Below are 18685 nucleotides of genomic sequence, written 5' to 3'. Positions count from 1 at the left end.
TTACATGGGGCCTCCGTCACCGGTGCCTCGGGGAACCTGGGAAAGTGGCGGGAGAGGCCCCGGCCCGCCCCGGGGGTCCTTCCGTCCGAGGCCAACTCCCCGTCGCTCGCCGAACGAGACCCTTGGAGCCGCGCTCGGGCGGGCCGCTCGCCGACAGTCGGTGCCGATGCCGTGCACAGCAAGCCGCTCAGAGACACCACCACGGTTCGAAGCGACGAGCAGCCGTCCCAAGCGCGAACGGCCCCACCCGGACCACGCCGGGCGGGGGCTCTACCTGAAGTACGGCGGGGGCGGGGGACCGCGGGATCTCTGCGGCCATAGCCGCCGCCGCCGCCTTCCCGAGCGGCAGGTGAGGGCACGGAGCGCTCCCGCCAGCCCCGGGCCGCAGAGGCTTGTTGCGGTTGCTGCTGTCGGTACCGCAGAGGGAGCCAGGTATGAGACGCGAGGGTTCCAGTAGCGCCGAGCCAGCTCCGCACGGCTTTCGCGGCGGTGCTCGCACGGGACTCCGGCGGCGGGGCTCTGCCCGTCCCCGTGCGGGAAAGGGCGGGTCCCGAGGGACTGGAAGCCGGGCGCTCTGCCGGCTGTGTGCGAGCGTGGTAAACCTGCCGGCACCGTTGTGGAGGTCCGGCAGCGGCACCTATTTGGGGTCCTGTGACTTGCAGTGCTCGCGGGAGAGGCGCGACAGATTCGGGATTTTATTTCCACTCAAGAAATAGGAGGATGGTGATCATCTGTAGCGTTATTTTTCAATAGCGGGGTTAATCGCTGAAGGGTAAGTTAAAGGTACCTATTAATTGTCCAAACCAGGTTTTCTGAGTCTTTGTCTGAATTCGTACTAAGGGTGGAGGTTGACTATAGATTCGAAGAATGCAAAACTCCTCCAAAGCATAGTTCCAGTGTGTGTTGTGAGTTCATCCGGGCAGGCAGCTCAAGCCTCACCCTTCCTCTTGCACTGGGATGGCGATAGAATTAGAAAGGCAAACGTGGGAAATGCCATGCTTTTTCCCTGAGATACAGTTTAAAAGGTAAAGCAAAGCAGCATGCAAAACAGAATGTGCAATCTAGCCTTTATGTCCCCTTAGCAGGCACGTTTCTAGCCATTTCCAGGAAAGCTGGACTTCATCAGGATTAGCAGTGATTTGGGAAGCCATATGCTGTCATGTCGCGTGTTTCCCCCTTTCTCCTTTTTCCCCCACCTTAGATGGTTGAGCATGGCATCCTATGGTGTGGAATAGGCCTTTGGTTGGTTTGGTTCAGAAGTCACAGCTGTGTTCCATGCAAACTTCTTGTGCCATCCACCTCCTGGGACAGAAGCCACAGGAGAAACAGAGATGGCCTTGACTCTGTGTAAGTACTGTTCAGTGATAGCTAAACATCAGTGTGTTTGAAGCACTTTCTTTGGTCATAAAACACAGCACCCTGCTAGCTACTAGGAAGAAAATTAACTCGCTCCCAGCTAAAAAAGTACAGTGTCAAAGAAAAAAATTGAAATAGCAGTCTTTTAAATGTCATGCAGTTTTTTTTTTTGCCCAATCTGTTTGATTTTTCAAAGGACACAAAGTTTAAAAGTTTACAATAGGAAGAGTTTGGTTTAGGGATGTACAGCAGATTATAATGGAGAAATTTCTGAGTGTATACAGGGAAGTGTGGGGTTTGTCAGTTCAAATGGCAGAAAAAAAGCACAACAACTGTATATTGACAGTTATATGACAACACTGTATATTGTTCTGGCTTACTGTCTTTGTATATAGAATAGAATTAGACATTTAATTTTTTTATATTAGTATTTTATAAGTGGAAAAATACTGCCTTCAGTTTAATCCTTCAAACAATATGCTTTGACTTTGGATCTTATAAAAGAGGAAGGACACCTGGTGTGTCAAAGAACCTTTCTGAAAAAAGTAAGCTATCAAAAGATCAGCAGCAGGTAAAGATGGTAAATTATTGTTCATATTTGTTAGTTATTAACACTGTGTTAATACCATAGTGATCCATGGTTTTGCCTTTGACAAAAATCATAAACTAAAGGATAGAGAATAATATTTTTCAAAAATGGTAAGTGTTGTATGGCTGTTTTTCTAGTGGGGGGTTTTTAGTTAGACCCTAGATAAACAAGGATTAGGTTGTTTATTGTTCTTATACTGCTGAAGCTAATACTTCATATTAGCAACTCAAACTTTGCAGTCATCTCTTGTCACTTGCCCTCTATCCTTACCCTAGATTGGTAGATAAAGTAAGAAGATGTGAGTTATGAAAAACTTAAAACAATGTAGACATTGTCAAGATACTGAAATGAGCAGCATAATTAGTTGTCAGCCATCTCCATGTGAACAAAACAATTTACAAAGGAAGGCCACAATGCATAGAGGATATGAGGGAGATTAATTATTACTCAGGAATGACTCTTGAACTAAATTAGCAATTGGTACCAGCTTTTAGTAAGGACAGTGCGAGTTGTGGATAGTTTTAGAAAGATGTTGAAAAAGAAGGTCTGAAAATAGAAGTTGGACAGCAAAAGTAAAAACAACATCCATTTTGAAGGTGATACAAAAAAAGTAATTTCAAAATTCTAAAAAGACAAGCTATTGGAAGAACCCGTAATGGGAGATTAATAAACGTGTTTGTGAACATAGTGGTACAGTGTGGCTAAAGCATGGGTGATTCCTTGGTTTAGGATGGGGAAAAAAGATGATTTAAATATGTGAAAGTTTTTAAGTGTAGTCTTGATCCCATACAAGGTTTTAGAGAAAATTTTAGCAGGACTGTGACCAATGAAATAAGGGGAAACATGATTAATTTGAGCAGCTCAATCTAGTGAAAGATGTCTCACCTACAGCAAGGGGATTGGGACTAGATATTTTGAAGTCCTGTCCAACCCAAGCCATTCCATGATTCTAACCGTGACAAGAGCTCTTTATTATGACCTTGCTGCAGAAGAAAACATTGTGTAACTGCACTTGTCTGACTGACTGGGCAGATATATCAGTTGTAGGCTGATGACAAGCACAGATGTATCTGTGCAATATGTTGCATCCCCAAAAAATGAAATCCTAGCACACATTAAGAAAGAAAATTCCCAACAATGATGAGGGCTTGTTCACTTGGATAAGGTACAGACATTTCTAGTCTCCTGTACTAGAGAGTAATGGAAACTGGGCCAACTTCAGAGAAACAATTGGTGAAGGAAGACTGTTTCTTATGACATGATTTTACCATGGCTTCATTCAAATATTTTGTTGAATGAAAAGGTAATGAACGTGAAGATGAGGAGGTGATACTACTGCAGTCTGTCAGGGTGGTGAGGAGGACGAAAGTCTGTTTACAGTTAAGTGGAATGCTGCAAAGTAGCCATTGATACCATTAGCTAAATTTAGTATTAAAGTAAATCTGCATCATTTGTGGCATGCTTACTTGCATATTAATTGGAATTTAAGAAATGCAAAATCAAAATTAATTGTTACTATAAAAGAAGAGCATTTAAATATGCTGAAGGCATACTTTTAAAGTTAAAATTTACCATTTTACCCTTTCTATAGTGAGGAAATAGAAATGTGGTGTTCTTAATTACACTGACTTAATGTATTTTATGACTACATATTTGTGCTGTTTATTTCAGGAGAGCAAAATTAATGAGTTGTGTTGCGGAAACCATGAATTTTACTCTTCAAATAACTACATATTTCTTTAAGATACAGTGTTCTGATGTGTCTTTGAGCTCTTGACTTTGCTCTTTTTCTTAGCTTCTAGAAGTCGCTGTTGTTTCAGCACTCTCTCACAGTTCCTAATCAGAATTTGTATCTACATGTTCTGACTAGGCCTTATAGCATGTCATGAAAAAAATGTTTCTCCAAGAAATGCAGATATAAATATAGTGTATTTTTCGACCTCATTTTAAGTATGTGTGTGAACTGGGTTTATATCAACATGCAAGATTAATTTTCAGAAGAAAACTTAAGTAGCCTTAAAAAAATCCATGAAAAATGTTTGGTTTTCTTCAGCAACTCTGTACTCACTTGTAATTAAGTTCTTGCAACACAACTGTGTGCTTTGCTCAAGAGAAGGAAAACTTGTTTTTCTGGTAGGTGTGGCTGCTGTTACTGACATTAAAAGAGCAACAGCTATGTGAAATAAAATGTGCCAGAAAGTATCTGAGGTATTGTACCAGTTTTTCTCCTCAAGGTATTGTTCTGTATTGAACAATTATTGCAATTTACCTTTAAAGTATTTATCTGTCTAAAATAAACAATTAGTAGATTATTTTAGCAAAATAACTTGGCAAAAAGTGAATGGAGGACTGAACAGAACCTCACTCTGCTATCTACTTTAAAAGGTCCTTTTTCCTTTCCAGTGTTCACTCTTCAAAATGCAGTTGAAAAGATATATTTTTTTTCTTGTTAGTTATTTATTGCTAGAAAAAGCAGAAGAAAGAACAGGTAATAAATTTATTTTGTTATTTACTGTTGATGTGTTTTGATATTTCTTTAATTAAAAAATATTTATTTTGTAAGATCAATATTTTAAGTCATAAATAGATAAAACCAAGGGGAAGAATGTTAAATGTGAGCTTCTCTTTGTAAGAATGCTAAAATATGTAACATCCTTGGAATAAGAATGCTTGGGGAAAACCTGTACTTTAGAATATATCATAGAAAGACTTTAAAAGTTTGAGTTGTTTTCAGCCACAAATCTTCAGCTGGAAGTCGTATGGCAATAGCAGATTCTTACTATGTATTTGCTGTTCTACTCTCAATTTAAGGACGTATGGGGATACTATCTCCATTTCAGAGATAGAGGAGTCAGTGCTTTCTGCTGCTTCTTTTCTGCTTTGTGCCTAGAGATGCAGTGAGATTTTTGGTGCCCCTACGACTATTCTCTTCTGAAAAGCAATTTCTTGATAGCTAGCAAAGGCTGCTGTAAACCACATCAGCCTTGGCATATGGGATATTTCCAGGGGTGTGTTGTGACTGTGGTTCTCCCTACTTCACTTTTTTGTTAAATAGCAATTGTGAAAATATGATACATTATTTTGAGGGCACAGGCAATTATTTTTCACCTGCTAGAAACATTTTTGTCATCTTAGCATCAGTTCATTCCATTCCGGCATTTTAATCCACACTTCTTGCTGGCAGTTGGGGAAACTCTCTTCTACCAATGCAGTTTTCTGATCTGACATGAATTTAATTAATCTGGGACACGTTTTTTCCCAAGAATCTCTGTACAGCAGAGATGGGTACAAGCAGGGTACAAGCAGGCCTTTGAGGAGACTTGATGCCACTTTTCTATTTATGGATCATATCTGAATACCTAAAGATGAATGTAGAGAAAACTTTTATCTAGGCTTCACTTGCAGAAATTAGTGCTTGAGAGTGCCATAAACTCCCACTCAGGCATTAACACTTGCTAGCACAAATGCTGCTGAAGACCTCGGTCATCCAGTCACTCAAGACTGCCTACCTGTTTCTGCAGCAGCAAGAGTTTTAAGCCCTAACCTCCAAATCATGCCAGGATCTGAGACAGCATTGATCCCGTGCGAAGAGACCCAGATCTCTAGTAAGCATTAATAGGAGGTGACCTTTCCTGCAACTGCTGCCTCGTACAGGGTTACGTAAGGTAGAGTGGCAAACTGAGTTTTATACCTGCATTGATTGCACCCGCCTTTGCTGGATTGTATGAATTGACTTTCCTCTCTAAGTATGGTCTCATCTGTGGTGATCTGCAAGTTAGGGAATTCATAAATTAGTGATTATATCTGGACCATCATGTGTAATCCCCAATTAGCATATTTATTATGACCTTGATTAATTCTGTATACATTTAATTCATCTGCCTCTAGCTTGTCTGTGAGAAATCTGGTTGAGTTTGGTTTTTTAAAACATAAATTTATATACACACTGTGTCGGTGGAAAAAAGAAAAGTTCTGTTTTGCTTTAAGAATTACTGCCTAGTTATTAAATTGGATATTCTAAAATTTGGATTTTTGAAAAAAAATACTCCATGCTGTATATAGACCTCTGTTATGTTCTTCTACAGAACCCTCCATGTAGAGAGACTGCTCCACACATCTGACAAATAGAGGCATTCAGAGTGTCACATATCGTACATATCATTAAACGCGTGTTCTCTGACTGGTTTTTCATAAAAGCACAGTAGCTGGGTCTCTGAGTAAGTCAGTGCACCATGATAGAGACTTACCCTCATCTTGTTTGTGAAATTCTTGAGCAATGATCATGGGTCAGTATTATCTCATACTGCCGTTTCTTTTCTGCAGATAAGGCAGCATAAATTACAAGGACAAAGAAATTTGCATGGACATTTAGATACGTTCAAAATGTTGTGTGCTGGGAAAAAATCCTACTTTGCTGCTGCTGTGTGCATTATGACTGTAACTTCAATGCTTGCAGTTTCTTATCTGAAGTTACAGAGACTTTCTCATCAGCCAAAAGTAATTCAAGAAGGTAGAAGATGTAGAGGGAAAATTGCCATTAGCACAATAACAGCATTAGAAGGTAACAAAACTTTTATTATATCCCCATACTTTGATGACAGAGAAAGCAAAGTCACTCGTCTGATTGGGATTGTTCATCATGAGGATGTAAAACAACTCTACTGCTGGTTCTGCTGTCAGGCCAATGGAAAGATATATGTATCAAAAGCAAAAATTGATGTTCATTCAGATAGATTTGGATTTCCTTATGGTGCAGCAGATATAGTTTGTTTGGAACCTAAGAATTGTGATCCAACACATGTATCAATTCATCAGTCTCCACATGGAAATATTGACCAGCTGCCGAGGTTTGAAATTAAAAATCGCAAGCCTGAGACCTTTTCTGTTGACTTCACCGTATGCATTTCTGCCATGTTTGGAAACTACAACAATGTCTTGCAGTTTATACAGAGTATGGAAATGTATAAGATTCTTGGAGTACAGAAAGTGGTGATCTATAAGAACAACTGCAGCCATCTGATGGAGAAAGTCTTGAAGTTTTATATAGAAGAAGGAACTGTTGAGGTAATTCCCTGGCCAATAAACTCACACCTTAGGGTTTCTTCTAAATGGCGCTTCATGCAAGACGGGACACACATTGGCTACTATGGACAAATCACTGCTCTAAATGACTGTATATACCGTAACATGGAAAGGAGCAAGTTTGTGGTCCTTAATGATGCTGATGAAATAATTCTTCCCCTTAAACACCCAGACTGGAAAACAATGATGAACAGTCTTCGGGAGCAAAACCCAGGGACCAGTGTTTTCCTCTTTGAGAACCATATCTTCCCAGAAACTGTATCTTCTCGCACGTTCAACATTTCATCTTGGAATACTGTGCCAGGTGTTAACATATTACAGCATGTATACAGAGAGCCTGACAGGAAAGATGTAATTAATCCCAGGAAAATGATAGTTGATCCACGAAAGGTGATTCAGACTTCAGTCCATTCTGTCCTACGTGCTTATGGGAAGAGTGTGTATGTTCCCATGGATGTTGCCCTCATTTATCACTGTCGGAAGGCCCTTCAAGGAAACCTTCCCAGAGAATCTCTCATCAGGGATACAACACTGTGGAAATATAACTCATCATTAATCATGAATGTTAACAAGGTTCTATCTCAAACCATGCTGCAAACCAAAAATTGAAACCTTGGTTAAAAGAAGTGAAAGTGGAGGGCTACCTGTATTGTGGGAAGACAGAGGATATAATTTAAAAATCACATTACATTGATTTCCACATGGACTCTACATTTTTTTGTAATCATTTAGGGAATATATAGCAAAGCCATGAATCATTTAATGATAGCAAGGGTCAATGCAGATTGCAGTATCTCTTCTGGGAAATGTACAGTTTGTTTTCAGTTAATAATAAAAATCAGTATTTGTCAACTGATTCAAATAATGCAAAACAGTTTCCAACCTATGTACAAGAAGTACAAATACAATCATTAGTATTAAAGGTAGAATTGCTTAATTCTTGCAGTTTGTATGTCACTGGGTACTAAACTTGTATGCATCAGTTTGAGTAAAAGGCAGACAAGTAATTGAGAACAATCTTCCTTGTAAAAAAATTACCCCTTATATTCTTGGAAATAGTGTATGTTAAAGATGTGATGGATTGTAGCACGAAACACAGCCATTGGAGTTTTGCTGATAAAAAATGTCTTTTTCAACTGGGCTTTGGAGACATAAGTTTGAGACGAGTGATTGCACCTGTTCCTGATTTACTGAAGTGGTAAGTGCTGAGTTGTGTCAGAAAACTTTAATTGAGGCAAGGGAGAGAGATTCATCTTAATGAAAAAGATACTTTTGTGAACCAAAAAGAACCTATTTCGAGGAGGAAAAAAATAGATGGCCAAACAACTTTTACAAAATGCAATATTTTGTTCGGGTTTTTTTTCCTGGCACCTTGAAGCCTCGTAGGAAAATATTTTGTGACATTTAGACACAACTTGGATTTTTAGACACAACTTAGTCCTCTATGTGATGTTGGTAAGTTGAATTATATTGCTTCCTTGGTCGGTGTAAGGGTACAGAAGCTGCATTTTTCCAACTTCTGTCCGGAGATAGTGCTAAGTAGTGACTTTTGCTGAAGGGCCAGATGGAAACCAAAGCAAACAGAAAAACCATTTGCTCATTTCTGTTTCACAGTTTCAGTTTCACAGTTTCAGTTTCTGTTTGATAAGACCCCAGAACTACATGCATTGCATATGTTCTGGCAATATACTAGAACCTTCCTACTGAAGGCACATGTGAAGGCAGCAATAGCCTGACACTGGTGTCTTGACAGAGAGAAGTGTGTGTGAGAGCAAGTGTGCTTTTTAAAATATCTACATTAATGTCATCCTTTCATTCCTTTATCTACTTGGTAGTGGCACGTACCTGTGCCCTTAAAGAGCTCTGTCATTAGTGGAATAGTATCACTAGCAACGTCCAAAGGGAACTTTTACTTCGATTCACAGTGACTGCAGCATCTCCCAGTCTGCATCAACAAACTGGCAGCTGTATTAGAATCTGAGATGCCTGCTGATGTCAGTCATACAATCTTGAGGGGCAGCAGGTCCATTTAGAATTTCAGACTCATCGTTTAGAAGGGGCACCTGAAAGTCCGACTCCCTGCTTACAGCATGGTGCGCTCAGGGCTTTGTCTAGGAAGGCTGGGCAATCTGTTTCAGTCTTAAACTAAACTCACTGTGGAGAATTCCTCTTGTCACAAGAACCATTGACTATTGTCTTGCTGCAAGATGCCAAAATGAGTCTGACACTGTTTTCTTTATAGCTTACTAGTTATCTGGAGACAGTAAATTTGCCTCCCCATCCCATGCCTACCACCTTCCTGTCTGGAGGGCTCAGCTTGGGTCTGTTTCTTAGCCATCTTGTGCTCCACCTCTCTGTGGACTCTGTATAATCAAGGTCACTAAAAGAAGTAGTTAACCAAGTTTTCCTGGTTTGCTGATTTGGAAACAAGGACATTTCTGCCATGCCTCTGTTTAATCTTTCAAAGTTAATGCAGTGCTGTATAGGTGGTTCCTTTGGGGGCACACATCATAATACTCCCACATTAGGAATGATGAGAACTGGGTTTCAAGACAAGTTATTGAAAACATTATTTTCACGGAAGCTTTGTTCACTTAGGAGTGAGATAACAAAAGCTCACTTTTGTGAGCTCATCATTTACGCCCCACACAGTGCAGTTAGAATTGAGAGTTGTGGATTTGGCTTCGGGTTGATAAAATCCCTGAGTACAGACATTTTTCAAAGTAAATTGATGCAAGTAAAGGTGGAAAAACTGATTGCTTAAGAGTCTGGCCTTGTATTTAAGAGACTGCTCCACTGTGACTTTAAGCAACTCCTACGGCATCCTCAAATACTGATTCTTGCATATGAAAACTCCTCTTCATTGGTGTAATTCATACCACATACATTTGGGAATCATGGCCTTCATTCAGTATTAAGTACAAAAACAGGTCTCCTTGAATAGTGGGAAGAAAAAAATCACACTAGTAATGCCAGACAGTTTTGTCCTTTCAAGGACATAAGCCAATTGTCATGAAAACTCATGTTTTCAAGTTAGTTGTGTAAAAAAAAATTAAGGCGGAAGAGAGTAAGGGAAGGAAGGAAGGTAGGTCAACCTAAAGCATTTCTAAAGCATGTGATGTAGATGCAGCTTTTAGTTACATGTCAAATAGCACTAAAATATGTGGGAAAATATCTGTTAAAGGACTCGTTTGATTCTTCTGTTTCAAAGGCTTAAGTATTTAAAGCTATCATATGGAAAAACATTTTGAAGAGAAAGATTCTGTAGAGAGAGAGGGTTTGGTGTTTTCTCATTTTTGTTAAGCGGCCATGCACTGCAACCAGTATTTGCTATTAGATGTACAAAAGCCTATGATTCTGAAAGAGTAGCTTCACCTTCTGTTTCAATAAAAATAAAAGGTCAGAAGTCAGGTCAAGCACAACTTGATTTCAGACTTGTAGCAGATTTGAATGGTTTAAACATTACAAGCTATACTTCAGAGCCCAAATAGGTATATTTAAACATGAATATAGACAAAAATTGGTGGTAAATACTGTTAGCATGCTGCATTGCATTATTTCCAAAACAACCCATTTCCAAATGCCCAAATAAAAGTAAGTGATTGTGCATTGCATGATGATACCATTGGATGTGCAACTTTGGTTCATGCAAAGTCTCGTTTTATGGACACGCTGCTGACAGGCCATAAATTCCTGAAGATTCTGTATGTGTGAGCTTTTCAGCCATGTTCTTTCCATAACACCAAATGGATACTATGGTCTGGCATACTGGTGGCAAAAACCAAGCCTGTATCATTTTGGCCATTTAGTCCATTTAACCAAGACATTTCACCAGCCAAGAAACTTGAACCTCTCTTTGACTTTCTATATTCTGGTAAAGGCCAGCGGCTTATCAGTTTTTCTGTCCTCAAGTCCATTATGTACAGGTATCTGTTGTCAAACAGTAGAGCAAATATCTCTCCAAAGCCCAGCAACGACACATTTGAGAAGTCTGGAGGTTTGATAACCCTAGAAGACAAGAAAACAGTGTTAGAATCTCCCTTACAATGTTGTCATGAGCTTGAATTACTAAAGCAAATCCTGTATGTCTACAGAAAATGTGTCTAAATTCATCATTCTGAAGTAAATTAGAAAGAACTGGATGCAAATCTTTCAAATTAAGCAACTGAACACTTAGCTACAGTCAGGCCTGTGATTTCACTTCTGACTTTGTGCATTCAGGACAGACTCATCTGAACATAAGTGAAGGCTAAGGTTTGAAAGGGATTATTCTGCAGAGCACAAGGAAAAAAAGCCATTTCCACATACAAATGAAAGAGCAAATGTACTTGTGTTTTACGGTAAATTTCCATATAGATTTGAGGCCTCAGTATCTTTACACTAAGAGGTAAAAGCTGTTATTATTCTTTTGATCACCCCTCTAAAAGGCAGAAGTAAAACACAGACATTCCTTCTTGTGATAAGAAGGTTAGATAAATCATCGAAGACTGATCCTTAGAATGATGTTTTACTGATGTTTTATGTTAAATTAACCATGGGAAGAAATAAAAGTATTTTTTAGTTCCCCAACACCTTTATGATGGCTTCCCTTAATAAATAAAACTTGGAACAGAAACTGAAGTGCTGAGCCTTCCACAACTGCCTGCATGTTTGATCATAGCATTATATAAAGCAAAGAACTGAGTCACAAAAATGTGTGGGGATGAAAATCTTCTCTCAGCAGTAAGACACCATCTTTCTGTTTTGAAAGATGGGAGGGTAAACTAAGAGGTGAAATTACTCAGTTATTCTAACTCATAAGAAGCACTTCTGGAGATCTTTCAAACATCCACAATTATTCAAGGTATTTGAATTAAGGAGTTTGCTAGCAGTTCTAAAATGCATTTTTTTCTTTAGTAAGTTACTATCTTTGATGCCACCATTTCCAACTCATACAGCCTGATTCTTCATGTAGAAATGAAATGCCATCATGTTCAGTCCCTCACTGCAGTCTGATCGATTTCACTGTCATTCCACAACATTAGAAGGAGTGACAGATCAGTAGCGCTATAAGGAAAAAGAGTCTTTTTAATTTCTTGTCCCATCAAAGGACCCACAGAAATTCCTGCCTGGATCTCTGTATAGCAGTCTCCATGGTAACATTAGCTCTGCATCACTACATTTCCACATGCACAACTACAGCATTGCAGTCTGGTTTAAGTCTATACTGAAACACTTCAGCTTACGGAATGAAAATATGGAAGAGAACTAGCATGCGGCCAGAAACCAAAACAGCAATGAAATGATTCATATTAGCAGAAAAAATTAGAACTAAACTGCTCGATATGTGTAAAGCAAGATGTTTACAGGATCTTATTCAAGATTCTTTTGGTCCACGTTTAAGGTAAGTTATTAAAACTGGTATAGTACTTCTTATTTATTTAATGAGGACTGAATCCTAAACTGAATGGTTTACCTGAGAATATCATAGCTGGCAAAGTCCCACTGGTATAATCCTAGTGCTGAACTGCACACTATGTATTTACCATCAAAGTGCAGCCTGGGCTGTAGGGAGATGCTGCGGTCTTCAGAAACAGACAGTGTTCTTAAGCATTTGCAGTTTATTTCCCTTCCAATAGGCCAAATCTACAATCAGAACACAGTATAAGACCATAAAAAATTCACATTATAAACTGTTACATAAATAGAGCAAGACTCACAGTCCCTTTTTAAGCATCGGGTAAATGTGTGCATGAGTTTTTTTCAGAAATATTTATCTTTTTCATGTAGGAACATCAATTATTCAAGTGACTTGTCTTACAGTATTGGTGCAGCACATGTTGTTTCTAGCCTAAAAAATTCCCAGTGAAAATGGGTACTTTAAAGAATGGGGGAAAAAAAAAAAAAAATCAACCATCCAATTGGACAGAAATGTAACAGTGTTTCAGTTATGAAGCACTTCTATAGCCACAAACTTATAGCACTCTCCAACCCCAAAGTCCCCAACGGTAATGGCATTTGCATTTACCTGCTTCACTGTCATGACCAGGAAGCACTGATTCTTTACATTACCATTTTTGTAGAGCTATCATTTAAAACTAAATGCTAAGGCAAGCACTGAAAAATTAGTTTCCAAAGAGTTTCATGTTCCGCACGCAGCCTTTAAAGCAGGAAATATGGGGAAAAACTAAATCCTTCTATTGTTTGTAAACTTCAGCAAACTACTCAAGGTTTTTGTTTCCCAGTGTACCAAATATATGCATGTATATGCATGATATATGATACATACCTTGATTTCATACTTATCTGCACTTAGGAGAATATAATCCCCAGGACTATGCATAAGAGATTTGACTTTGCATTTCTGCAAAACGACCTGTAATTGAAGGATGGTAATGATTTATGTTGATGTTGTTAATAAAACAAATTTTCATTTGCATTTTTCATTTCACTGACCACCTGCATAGTGTACCCATGAATAAAGGCAGTGCAAATACTTTTTAGCAACTGAAGGAAAACTACAGTTTATACTCCTTTTGTTCCTACTAGTGACAATTTACTGTACTAATAAGCAAACATACATACTTCATCTGTACAGTCACACCCCTAATCTTTCAAGTTCTGAAATAACGAGAGGAAAAATATTGTTTCATGATCACATTTTTGTTATCAAGATCATTAGATTTTTTTACATAACTTTTAAAGCCATCTTCTTTCAGAACCAGTTTTTATTCAGTCTTTGAACCAAAACACTGCTTCCTAGTATTAGCCCAGCTACTTTGGAATTAAAATATCTTCAATGGTCTGAAAGGTTTAATTACAGCTTAAATTTTTTTTCTGTTGAAATATTATTTCGTAGTATTTCCATATGTTCTTCAGATTCTAAACCTACCTGCAGGATTAGGATTAGGAAATAAAAATTTAGAACATACTACAGATTTAGTGCAAATACGTGTGTGAGATTAATTATAAATCAATATCCCCACCTTAGTGACCCATTCTGTGTGTCCAGTAAGGGTATTCAGGCACGTTCCTGTTGATAAGGCCCACACTTTCACAGTGAAGTCTGCAGAGCCACTGACCAGAATATCAAGTTCATCATTGTAATCCACACTAAAAACTTCAAGCAAAAAAGGAACTAAACAGGGAATACCAGTCTCTATGCATGCATTTTTCTGTGAGACACTAGTAGCATCTATATGAATTTAGCAGCTTCTAAATTCATATGCTACTACAGCCTTAATTGTTCTTGAACTGTATAAATGAATTGTTGCTCTGGATGCCTAAGTTTACATTGCAAAATTACTGGGTTTTTTTTTTTTTCCCAAATTAAAAGCATGTATATCAGTGGTTCCTTTATGGCTGGATTGTGGCAAAGTGTAACTTAAGCTAGTTCCCATTTCCAGAGTTTTAGTAAGACAATTCCACAGGATTAGTATATTTTATAAATACAAGGGAAAAAAAACTACAGCTGAGCTGAGGGTGTTTCTAAGTACACGACAAAGAACTTAATTATGAGGGCAATGCAAATACGTATTCCCAGGTCCTATTTTGCTCTTTGCTTTAAGCTCATGTCCAATGCGGGAATAGAAAAAATGGCCATGGCCATGTATGCCCTGCTACCTAAGATCTGCACCTCTTTGAGACTTGAAGCTACTGAATAACCTCGGCATTTATTGTTACTTCCATGCAATTGCAAAACGCTACATGGCTAAGCTTTAGCATATTCAAGGACAAGTGTATATCTGTTCTGGTCACTTTCCCTGTCGAGGGGAACTGAGGGGACTCAGACTACAGAGAACAGAGGCTGAACAAACCGATAAAGCTAGTGTGCAAAAAGCTAACGTAAATTATATTTTGTTTGATGATGATGTACGTTATTTCACTGGTGAAATTACAATTTAAAAATTTCAACATACCTGCACCAGTATGTCCTCTGAAATGCTGTGTCTTTGCCCCAGAGCTCCATTCCCAACAGGCTACTGTATTATCAAAAGATCCTGTTACAAGCTTTTGTTCATCAAACTTCACTGCAGCACAAGTGTGTGTCTGGATACCATATATGCACTGACCTGTGCTTACATCCCACAGTTTTGCAGACAAGTCATCTGATCCTGGAATATAAAACAACAGGATAAATGCAAGATTGGTAGATTCTGGCACTACCTCTGACTGATAGTGTCTACTGAAACAGATGCATGGAAGTTTCACGTGACACATCACTCAGGTTTGCAGAGCCACTTACTATACTGCAAGCTTTAGTTTCTTTCAGGAAGGAAAGGGTTTCAGCAAACCTTGAAATATAGATGAATACCAGGCCTCATATTGTGCCACTTTCTTTTCTCTACCTGAGGCTCCTCTTTTTAAAACTGCTAGCTAGAACAAAATAAAACCCTAGACTCCTTACATCTACTTCTTCTCCTGGGGGTCTCAGTACAAAAGTTGTAAGAAAGTTTTGACAATGCTGTTTTATGTGTATAGCATTCACTGCTGAGTAGGTAAGTGAAAGACTGGCTAGAATCTAGTTGTTGGCTTCTAGTAAGCATCCTAAGGTACAAACAAATGACCGACTGAAGTCAGTAGTCCCAACTTAGTGTAAAACATTATCATTCCAAATTATTGGAAAATCCTTGGAATATGCTCTGACAGCGATTCGTTGTAACTCTGTTATTAATCTTTCATACTAAGGCTTCATATATGTTCTGTCGGTAACTGAAGTTCAAACTGAAATACTGGAGTTTCTACTCTTCAGGGAGGAAGCTACAATTATGTGCAAGTCAGACTAGTAACAAGGTTAAATCTTTTACAGCACTTCATAAAGCACTTATGTTAGGAACTGAAAGTGCTTACAGCCTTATTTCAAAGAAGATATGACTTTTTCTTCCACACTCTGGGAGACTGAAGTTCTCTCACAGCCCAAAGTCCTTTTAATTGAAAGTTGCCTCTAAGAGGATAGCTAACATATCTGTACTTCCCAAATGGGCTTACTTATAGTAACAGCATGAACAAAATCATAGAGCAATCTGGATTGGAAGGGCCCTTAAAAATCATTTAGTTCCAACCACCGTGCCATTGGCAGGGACAACGATAGCTACTGTTACTATTTCTTTATCGAACAAAGACATCAGTCTCCTTATGTTCTTAATAAAGTGACTAATGAGTTTATTTAGTACAGCAGGTGTTTCAAAAATGGAAAAAATAAGTAATTTTGAGTCATCATCTGTATTCACACAATGAAAATAATTTGTCTGGTAAAAGAAAAGCAAATTTTCATTAATCTTATGAGGGGGAAGAGAAAACAAAGAATTTTAAGACTCCCAAGTTGTCTGTCCTTCCTACCTGTACAGAGAAGTCCATCTTTATAGTAAAGTGCATATACTCTGGCACTGTGTCCAATTAAAGAGGATGTCTCAAAGGCTTCGTGGTCCTTCAGTTGCTTCATCCTTAAAATTGCTTTTAGGTAAACCTTCTTCCAATGCAGAGGATCCTGAACAGAGTCATCTATCTGCCAACCCAAATTCTTACACGCAGTCTGCCACACCTCTGTACAGGCACTTATAACCTTGTTCCACTGCTTAGAGACGAGGCAACATGTGAGTAAGGTCTGCGGATCAAGCCATTTTAACAGATAAAAACTAAGTTCCAATGGAAGTAGTTTGAGGAAGTCCCTCTTGAGTAGAATCTCTAGATTATTGGAGAGGTGCCTGAGCTGGACTGCTCCACTCAAGCTAATCAGGTGATCCAGAGTTTCATTTTTCTGCAAGTCCGTCAGAGAAAGAAATGCAATAGAAATGTTATCAAGCCATGCTTCAAAGTCCTTTTTCTCCATAAGGTTATGGAAAAATTTACCTGTGATACATCAAAATACTGTATTAGTTCCGTTCAGAAAATAAGGTATGATTCACATCTTTATTACTGGTACATAAGTATTCCAAATGGCATGTTAACACACAGATTGAAGAGACCAAATGCATTTTAAAATATTCTTTAGGTTAGGACTAAGCATTTTCATGCACCCTGAACTATCATTTGTCCCACAGCAGACTTACAAGTAAATTGTATGTAGCTAGTGAATGTTAGCATTCATTTACGAATGTTAACATATTTCTTGTTTTAGAGGAACACTTCCAAATTCTGAGTCCAATAAGGTAGCAGTTAGTTTAAGTTTTACACCTATCACAGCAAATATATGCTGTCTTAAGAGTTTACTCATGGATTATTCTGATAAAAGGAAAAAAACAAAACACATAAGCAGAGTGATAAGCTAGTTACTAACATAATTTACTCATACCTTCCTCCTGAACTATCTTAAATACAAAGCGGGTAACTAGTTGGTTTTCAAAAAAGTATAAAGAGATGTCTGACAAATTGTGTTGGAGGATATGTTTGTCTTTCTAATTTTTCTATTTGGCCCATGTAAAGATCTGAGCTTGTGCTGGTCTAGCATCAGTTTTGATGTGTCTGCACCACTTTGACCTAAACGCGTTTAAAAAATCCTGTTGTTGTATTTTTTTTTCCTATTTTCTCAGTTTATTTCCACTGAGACATAACTGCGAAATTGAATACCACCCCCTGAATGCACTTATACTATCCTGTAACATCTCAAATTCCTTCAGTGACCTGAGACCATTGATTAAGAAGATAAACATCAGGTAAACAGTTTTAAAAAAACATACATTTATTTTCTCTGGTAGGTCTAATTCATTAGATAACTGTCTGAATTTCACAGCACTCCCAGACTGAAAGAACTGAGGTATCTGAGTGGGACTCAATAGCATGTTTATTCCTATACAGACATTTTACCATCATAGAAAAGGATCTTAGAGTACACCTCTTAACAGGGCATAGGAGTACAGAAAATTACAGTCATCAGTATAAAAGGCTGCACATGGCATGCAATTGTTGGTAAAACACACAAGAAGGTTCTGGATGTCAAATGCACAGAAGCAGCTGCTCCTATTAAATAACAAGTTCATTACAGTAACTTTTACTGCAGACAGCACTTACCAGCTTTCCTCAGCACATAAGGCAGTGAATACAGTTGCTGCTGAAACAGGCATGTGTTCTCTTTAAACCAAGTAAAAAATTCTAACAGGCCGGCTACGAATAAAATCTCCGTAAGCCCCAAGACGTTTGTTGTATTCAATACGTGACGCTATTACTGAAATTAAGGGCTGCTGTGAGGCCGCTGAAACCAGTGCTTGAGCCTCTTTTCCAGGTGTTACGCAGCCAGCCCTATCCGCTCCCCCCGCCCGCTCCCAATATACCTCCACACGCAAAAAGCACGGCGAGGACTGCAGACTCAGCGCCGCTGCTGCCGAAAGCTCCGCGTCGCTCACCTCAGGTAGCAGCCCGGTGCTGGATGTCCGTCGGCGGGCAGTCGCCACGGCTTGCGCGGACTCCCGGAGTCCAGCACGGCCAGGTGCTTCCCTGCGGCCATCGTTCCCACGGCAGGACCGGCTCTCAGCACTTCCGCTGCCCGCGCCACAATCTACAGGCACCCACGACAGAAGGGTCACTCTCAAGACGACACCAGGGCCTCACGACCGCTCAGCGCTGAAGGAAGGGGAGGGCTGGGCCAAGCCCGCTCTGGGCGAACCACCGGCACCGGAGAGAAGGCGCTCCCCGACCAGTCGCTCTCACGAGCAGGCGGCTTCCGGCGCATCCCAACGTCATCGT

At 39.3% G+C, this 18685-nt stretch overlaps 2 protein-coding genes across 12 annotated transcripts; one reads left to right on the top strand and one right to left on the bottom strand.

The window, feature by feature from the left end:
• Positions 1 to 295: 295 nt before the first annotated feature.
• Positions 296 to 7964, top strand: LOC103819095 (uncharacterized). Of its 7 annotated transcripts, none has more exons than XM_050981010.1 (3): positions 303 to 432; positions 1202 to 1347; positions 6269 to 7964. In XM_050981010.1, the coding sequence occupies exon 3, from the start codon at positions 6329 to 6331 to the stop codon at positions 7634 to 7636; it is 1308 nt and encodes a 435-aa protein (XP_050836967.1). In that variant the 5' UTR covers positions 303 to 432; positions 1202 to 1347; positions 6269 to 6328; the 3' UTR covers positions 7637 to 7964. The 7 variants fall into 7 exon arrangements, with proteins under 7 accessions (XP_018773086.1, XP_050836967.1, XP_050836966.1 ...); XM_050981009.1 differs by lacking the exon at positions 303 to 432 and adding an exon at positions 562 to 772; XM_050981011.1 differs by lacking the exons at positions 303 to 432; positions 1202 to 1347 and adding exons at positions 1360 to 4153; positions 4349 to 4433.
• Positions 7965 to 10434: 2470 nt separating this feature from the next.
• On the bottom strand, positions 10435 to 18674 carry FBXW2 (F-box and WD repeat domain containing 2). 5 transcript variants are annotated; one of them, XM_050981013.1, is made up of 7 exons: positions 18274 to 18673; positions 16346 to 16855; positions 14926 to 15120; positions 13993 to 14126; positions 13296 to 13382; positions 12483 to 12652; positions 10435 to 11035 (listed from the first exon to the last, which is right to left on the bottom strand). In XM_050981013.1, the coding sequence occupies exons 2-7, from the start codon at positions 16833 to 16835 to the stop codon at positions 10747 to 10749; spliced, it is 1365 nt and encodes a 454-aa protein (XP_050836970.1). In that variant the 5' UTR covers positions 16836 to 16855; positions 18274 to 18673; the 3' UTR covers positions 10435 to 10746. The 5 variants fall into 5 exon arrangements, with proteins under 5 accessions (XP_050836970.1, XP_009091555.1, XP_050836971.1 ...); XM_009093307.4 differs by having other exon boundaries at positions 18346 to 18673; XM_050981014.1 differs by having other exon boundaries at positions 16346 to 16763; positions 18274 to 18529.
• Between the last annotated feature and the right edge of the window lie 11 nt (positions 18675 to 18685).

This window comes from Serinus canaria, chromosome 17, assembly GCF_022539315.1.
Source record: "Serinus canaria isolate serCan28SL12 chromosome 17, serCan2020, whole genome shotgun sequence".
Lineage (NCBI taxonomy): Eukaryota > Metazoa > Chordata > Aves > Passeriformes > Fringillidae > Serinus > Serinus canaria.
This window is presented reverse-complemented; position numbering and strand designations above follow the sequence as displayed.